The sequence below is a fragment of the Sinocyclocheilus rhinocerous genome, unplaced genomic scaffold (genome assembly GCF_001515625.1).
Source record: "Sinocyclocheilus rhinocerous isolate Xijiao unplaced genomic scaffold, SAMN03320098_v1.1 scaffold227, whole genome shotgun sequence".
Classification (NCBI taxonomy): Eukaryota; Metazoa; Chordata; class Actinopteri; order Cypriniformes; family Cyprinidae; genus Sinocyclocheilus; species Sinocyclocheilus rhinocerous.
Window position 1 is genome coordinate 641,209 of NW_015633170.1, and position 7,962 is coordinate 649,170.

Sequence of the window (7,962 nt, forward strand, 5' to 3'; positions counted from 1 at the left end):
GATGTCATCGTCCATCGCGATGTTTCACTGTAGACATCATCTGATGCCAAATTTGTAGACATCGCCCAACCCAAAATAATACATAATTCAATTTTAACATTCTTATTTTAAAGCTTAAATATAATAATAAGAAAACTCAAGACTGCTTTTCGGTGCTGGGAAAACATTAAAACTGTAGATCTTTGAAACTTTAAGTCACTCAACTGAAAACTAGTTCAAACAGTCAAACTATTCTTTAGAATCAGTAGTTAAAGGGTTAGTTCACCCAAAACTGAAAATTAGCCCATGTTTTACTCACCCTCAAGGCATCCTAGGTGTGTAAGACTTTCTTCTTTCAGACGAATCCAATCGGAGTTATATTAAAAATTATTCTTGCTCTTCCAAGCGATAGAATGGGAGTTGGCGGGTGTTTTTTTCAACAGTGCAAAAATAGTCAAATAAAGCATATCCATCCATAATAAAATGTGCCTCACACTGCTCCGGGGGTGAATAAAGGCCTACTGTAGCGAATCAATGTGTTTTTGTAAGAAAAATATCAATATTTAAAACGTTATAAACACTTTTCTCTCACTTCTCTCTGTCATACGCAGAAGTCATTCTGGGTGGATGACGTAGGACGGATGTGTCACGCATGCGCCGTGAGATATGCTAGTCTCGCGAGTTTGTTTACAGGAGCAAAGGAAGCAAAGTTTCCTTACTTTAGCAAAAGAAAACTAGTCTTCTCTTGGCTTATATTGAAATCCTCCTACATTTTTCTTTACAAATCCTCGTTTTGTACTTCTATTTTGTGACCGGCGTTTTGTTTTGCTCTCTCCTCCGCGCTTGCGTTCGTCACTAATCACCGGCGCTTACGCTACGCATACGTCCTACGTCATCCGCCCGGAATGGCTTCCACCTACGTCAGTCAGCGGAAGTGAGAGAAAAGTGTTTATAACATTTTTAATATGGATATTTTTCTTACAAAAACGCATCGATTCACTACAGGAGGCCTTTATTCACCCCCCGGAGCCGTGCGAGGCACATTTTATTATGGATGAATTTATTTGACTACTTTTGGACTGCTGAACAAAACACCCGCCTACTGCCATTCTAATGCTTGGAAGAGCAAGGATAATTTTTAATACAACTCCGAATGGATTCATCTGAAAGAAGAAAGTCATTTACATCTAGGATGCTTTGAGGATGAGTAAAACATGGGCTAATTTTCAGTTTTGGATGAACTAACCCTTTAACTTCACTAAAGCTTAAAAAATAGCTAATTATACTGAAGCTATGTATGGGGGCTATTTCTTTTCACTTATCTTCTTATGAAATTATAATAATTCAGTGAAAAAGAGCAACATTTATCTGGTATACAGTTGCAATAAATATATAAATTACAGCAAAAAATTGTTAATACACTTAAACTGAAAGTAAATATTGCATACTTTACACTAGTTCAAAGGTTTGGGAACAAGAAGTTGTTGTTTTTTTTCTAAAGAAATTAATACTTTTATTAAGAAAGGACACATTAGATTGATCAAAAGTGACAGTAAAGATGTTTATAATGTTACAAAAGATTTATATTTCAAATTAATGCTGTTATTTTGAACTTTCCATTCATCAAATAATTTTGAAAATATATATATATATCACGGATTACACAAAAATATTAATCAGCACAAATGTTTTCAACATTGATAATAATAAGAAATGTTTCTTGAATAGCAAATCAGCATATTAGAATGACTTTTGAAGGATCATGTGACAATTCAAATGTGAAACAGCAAACATTCAAACAAAGTAAAATTGAACTTTCAACAGTGCAAAAATAGTCAAATAAAGCATATCCATCCATAATAAAATGTGCCTCACACTGCTCCGGGGGTGAATAAAGGCCTACTGTAGCGAATCAATGTGTTTTTGTAAGAAAAATATCAATATTTAAAACGTTATAAACACTTTTCTCTCACTTCTCTCTGTCATACGCAGAAGTCATTCTGGGTGGATGACGTAGGACGGATGTGTCACGCATGCGCCGTGAGATATGCTAGTCTCGCGAGTTTGTTTACAGGAGCAAAGGAAGCAAAGTTTCCTTACTTTAGCAAAAGAAAACTAGTCTTCTCTTGGCTTATATTGAAATCCTCCTACATTTTTCTTTACAAATCCTCGTTTTGTACTTCTATTTTGTGACCGGCGTTTTGTTTTGCTCTCTCCTCCGCGCTTGCGTTCGTCACTAATCACCGGCGCTTACGCTACGCATACGTCCTACGTCATCCGCCCGGAATGGCTTCCACCTACGTCAGTCAGCGGAAGTGAGAGAAAAGTGTTTATAACATTTTTAATATGGATATTTTTCTTACAAAAACGCATCGATTCACTACAGGAGGCCTTTATTCACCCCCCGGAGCCGTGCGAGGCACATTTTATTATGGATGAATTTATTTGACTACTTTTGGACTGCTGAACAAAACACCCGCCTACTGCCATTCTAATGTTTGGAAGAGCAAGGATAATTTTTAATACAACTCCGAATGGATTCATCTGAAAGAAGAAAGTCATTTACATCTAGGATGCTTTGAGGATGAGTAAAACATGGGCTAATTTTCAGTTTTGGATGAACTAACCCTTTAACTTCACTAAAGCTTAAAAAATAGCTAATTATACTGAAGCTATGTATGGGGGCTATTTCTTTTCACTTATCTTCTTATGAAATTATAATAATTCAGTGAAAAAGAGCAACATTTATCTGGTATACAGTTGCAATAAATATATAAATTACAGCAAAAAATTGTTAATACACTTAAACTGAAAGTAAATATTGCATACTTTACACTAGTTCAAAGGTTTGGGAACAAGAAGTTGTTGTTTTTTTTCTAAAGAAATTCATACTTTTATTAAGAAAGGACACATTAGATTGATCAAAAGTGACAGTAAAGATGTTTATAATGTTACAAAAGATTTATATTTCAAATTAATGCTGTTATTTTGAACTTTCCATTCATCAAATAATTTTGAAAATATATATATATATCACGGATTACACAAAAATATTAATCAGCACAAATGTTTTCAACATTGATAATAATAAGAAATGTTTCTTGAATAGCAAATCAGCATATTAGAATGACTTTTGAAGGATCATGTGACAATTCAAATGTGAAACAGCAAACATTCAAACAAAGTAAAATTGAACGGGAGATTAACAAACTTTAATCTTACGTTTCTTACAAAAGCCTAAACCATAACCATAACCAAAATTGATCTTTACCATCACAGGAATAAATTGCATCAGAAAAACAGTTCTTTTAAATTCCATTAATATTTCACAATATTAAATATTATTATTATTATAGTAATCCTAAACTTTTGAACAATGAATCCAAAGCATAACAGTGCTAAACAACAGTATTGAACTAGACATTATTTCATTACAAACAAAAAAACATTTAAAAAAATGTTGCACAGGGAGTTCAAGGAACAGGACTGACTCACTCAAATGAATCATCTTTTGAACCAATTCATTAAAATGAACCATCCAAATTAAATGACTCACTACAATGAATTAAGCCAGAAACCCCAGGCAATTCGAGCGAACATTTGATTGGCAGCTTGTTACTAGAAATGTACATTATTTTACAAAAAATGTAGTTACTGTGACAATACTAAAAAAGTTAGTAATGTTACCACTTCTTTTAAGTTACTCCCCAATATTGCTGCTTTCAGTTCACAAAACCAACCGCAATGTTGTGAAATGATTTTAAAGATATGCTTCAGCAAACATCAAACTTTGACAGCAGTTTTAAAAGATTTTGGAGTGAAAGAAACCCATGAGGATATTAGCACAAGATCTTGCCTCATCTGTAGGCATCTCACGCACTTTACCAGTGAATGATGAAGTGCCTTGATATGGTACATAAGACATAACACCACTCTGTCAAACAAAGGGGAGATGCAGCCATTTCCCACACCATGCGTGTGTATACGGGATGACATTGTACAGAAAAATCTGGACATTTCAGTACATCAATAAAAACATGAGACGTACGCAAGTAGAAAAAAAAGAGACTCAGAATGGCCCATGAGAAAAACTAATGTTTCCCCTGCCCAGGTTGTAATATCCTCCATGGGTTTGTTTTTCCCTCAGACACTCACGCAAGGCTAAGACTGCGACTACACGCCCAGTTCAGGAGCTTTAATGATGCCGGTCAGACACAGACAGACAGCCAGTACATGCAGCAGTAACATTACTGCTGTACAAATGCATCTGTGCATTTCACACGTCCAAGCAGATTCAACTTTAGCTTACGAACAAACCAATCAGACCATAGAGAAACGCTGACATCAAGAATATAGTCTTACTGTGAGAGGCCTGACTATAAACAAGCCGACAGCTAGGTCACCCACCTGCAACAAATACATTTCATTTGCATCATTGCATTGTAAATCAATGTTTCAGGTTGGTTACACAGTGTATCTGCACTTCAAAAACAATTGAGACACAGTTGTGCAAGATGCAAAACAAGCCTAACTTATAAGACAAGGACGTCTAGCATATTATCGAATATAACAATGGTTCTCAACCAGTAGGTTGCGAGGGAAAACAACGCTAAAAGCAAAAAATATAAAGCAACGAACCGTATAATCGTGAATTTTTAGGACTGGAGAATAAATAGGCTTATCAGCTTTTAAGATGGAAGAGAAAACATTTTCCTCATGTTTTGTTGTTCACGTCAAGGGTTGTGCATCCAATCGAAATTTACATTATTTTGGCACAAATTTATCTGGTACTGTAGATGCAAGTCAAATTAAAGTATCCAATCATTATTATTACTCAATTATATTAGATTATCTGTGATTCTCAACAAATTGGTTGCAGGGGGGAAAAAATGTATAATTGTCCATATTTAGGATTGGACAATAAATAGGCTTATCAATTTTAAAAATGGAAGAGAAAACATTTCTCATATGTTTTGTTGTTGATGTCAAAAGGTGGGCATCCAATCAAAACTTTAGGTCTATTGATACAAACTCATCTGTTACTGTAGACAATAAAAATGTACAGTATTAGGACACAAATTCGTCTGTTACTGTATCAGATAATATAATATTATCCAATCAATTCTCAGATCAACCAATGGGTTACAGGGGGGGGGAAATGCTAAGAGCAAATAATATAATGCAACTAACCATATGCATATTTAGGACTGGAAAATTATCAACTTTTACAATGGAAGAGAAAAGGTTTCCCATATCATGGACATCAAAAGGTTGTGCATCTTATCAACATTTACAGTATAATAAATCTAAAATAATTTTATAAAAGCAAATTATAAAATGCCACTTATAGTATAATTGTGCTTCTCAACCAGTGGATTGCAGGAAAAAAAAACAATGCTAAAAACAATAAACTAACCGTATAATCGTGCATATTTAGAATAGGAATATAAATAGACTTATCAACTTTTTCAATGAAAGAAACGCTTTCTAAATGTTTTGTTGCTGGTGTCAAAGGCTATGTACAAGATACATGACCAGCCCTCATCCGAAAAACATGATGAAAACTACACAATGTAAAAGAAAATACAACCCAGACAAAAATAAATGTCTGTGCCAACCATAATGTGCTTTGTGCTATGAATTATTGGCTGCCAAGAGCACCAAACTATTGTAATTCAAGAGACTTTTTATACAATAAACAATTTTGCTACTGCTCTGGGTTGCCACTTCATGTCCAATGTAAAATCTGTGTGCTGATGCAAAACCACTGGAGAATCACTGCTACACAATATGAACCCAGACAGAGAAGGACAGATAGCAAATTTGCAAACAGCATAAGCTGCATCACAAAGTTTGAATTATTCTAAATCTTTCGAGTGCAAGGAAATTCACACATTACATTATTTAAAGAACGTAGAGGGAGATGAGAGAGGAGTGGGGAGGAATAGAGAGAGAGGTAGTGAAAGATGTTCGCTTGCACGTGTAACAGATTAGTCACATGGATGCTCGTCAAAATTTTATCAATTATTAACACTATAACATTTTATCATGCTTGCACTCTCGGATCCTTCAAGTGTCTTTTACAGTGAGATTTTAGTACCAGTGCATTTTGATATCAGCACTGTTAGGCGTGGCTGCCAAAGCAATTAATTTCACATCATGTGACTGTAGTCAGTGTTATTAAAACATCACACCTAAGCAAACTGAGGTTTATATGACTAAATAAGAGTATGACATGCATCAGATTATCTCAGAACATGCCTCGCTCTGTAACTAACCAAATCAGACACCAGATTGCCATATGCATTTAACATACCACTAAATAATACTGATAATACATGTGCATTTGGTAATATTATCAATCATGCATTCAGATCATCAATATCCTATGTTAAAACTCTGAAACTAACATAGGTTGCTCGGTTCGGGACAGAGCAAGGCTAACAGCACGGACTGTCTGTAATGAATAGAAAAATATACACTAAATAAGACAACACGCCAAAACAAAACATTCTCATATGGCTGCTTATATACATATGCATGCTCATATGTACATAGATCTATGCATCAAGTATGCCAGAGATCAAATAACCCCATGAGTCCAGCATATGTTGATTCCTGATATTATGCACACATAGAGGTTTTTAGCTGACAACTGGCTTAGAAGGTGTAGGTAATGCATACCACTGGGTGTAAAACATCGGGTATGAAGTGCAACTAAATGAAGGCGGTTAAAAACATAAATGATCGATACTGAACATGGCTAAAAGTGACAAGTTGTTTTAAATGTAAAAGCACAAGATTAGACCCCACAGACTCGTATCGTGCAGTGCATTTAATTCACAGAAATATAGACGCTTCAGAAGCGTTTGAAATGACTCGGCATACGTGTTCATCGCCGGGCCGTGTCCGGCGCCCGTTCCCCCGGCAGGCGCTCCGTTGCTCGGCTTGAGGAGCTGTCCGCCGCCCGCTGGTGCTGAAATGGAAGCCGGGGCTCCAGCCGCGGGGACAGCGCCTCCCGGTTGCCCCGGCTGGCCCTCTCCTTCGAGGCTCGCTTCATTCCCCATAGTCCCTCTGAGTGAGACGGAGGAGAAAGACGAGATCTGCTGACGAGCGTCTGATAGGGGTCTATTTAAAAAAAAAAAAACTGGGAGAAAACTCAGCGCAGCTCCTCTTCCGCCATCATCACCTACAACCAAGCATCCTGAGCGGAGCGCGCGCGTGCGCCCGCCCAGCGGAAGGGCTCGAGCGAGCACGCGCAGAGCCGGGAGCGCGCGGGGAAGCGGCGTGAACGCACTTGTGTCCTAGATCTACAGAGTCCTATAGAATCCAGCCTTGGAAAAATGCATCGATTACTGACGGCTTCTAATGATGAAAAAAAGTTACTCTTAATGTCATTTTATTTATTTTCGTGGATAAGATCCCAACGTTTGGATTTTATCCACTCCATTTTTAAAGTGTTATAAGAATAAGCATCTCTACATCGAATGAAGCCAAATACTGAACTATACTAAATTGTAACATTATTTATTTTAATATATATCAAATAAAATATTAATTATTGACTTGGAACTTGGGAAATGTATATTATTTAATGGAATGTTTTCGTATTGTATATTTATATAAATAAATAAAAATAAATAAATAAATCTCAATTTCAACAAATTGACCCTTTTGACTGGTTTTGTGGCCCAGGGTCATTTATATATAAATTTATGTTTGGGAGAAAACATTACATTAAATAATCTACATTTCCCAAGTTCCCAAGTAAAAGACTTAAAAGGCCAGGGCTAGTAGTCACACAGGCAAATATCTGAGTAAATAAAATGTTTTAAGTGTTTATTTAAATAAATGTTTTAAATGTTTATTATATATAAAATAAAATATTAATTATTGAGCAAGTTAAATGTGACAGTTGCAAGAAAAAACATAACCAGAATGTACGTGTGTGTGTGTGTGTGTGTGTGTGTGTGTGTGTGTGTG

General features: G+C 35.9%; 1 protein-coding gene across 3 annotated transcripts in view; it reads right to left on the minus strand.

The window, feature by feature from the left end:
- The window catches only part of LOC107743257 (protein bassoon-like), a 98,355-nt gene extending 91,162 nt beyond the window's left edge, over positions 1-7,193 (minus strand). For all 3 annotated transcript variants that reach the window (XM_016556416.1, XM_016556415.1, XM_016556414.1), the window contains exon 1: positions 6,868-7,193. In XM_016556416.1, coding sequence (XP_016411902.1) covers positions 6,868-7,046 — 179 coding nt within the window. In that variant the 5' untranslated portion in view covers positions 7,047-7,193. The remainder of the gene's footprint in view (positions 1-6,867) is intronic.
- Between the last annotated feature and the right edge of the window lie 769 nt (positions 7,194-7,962).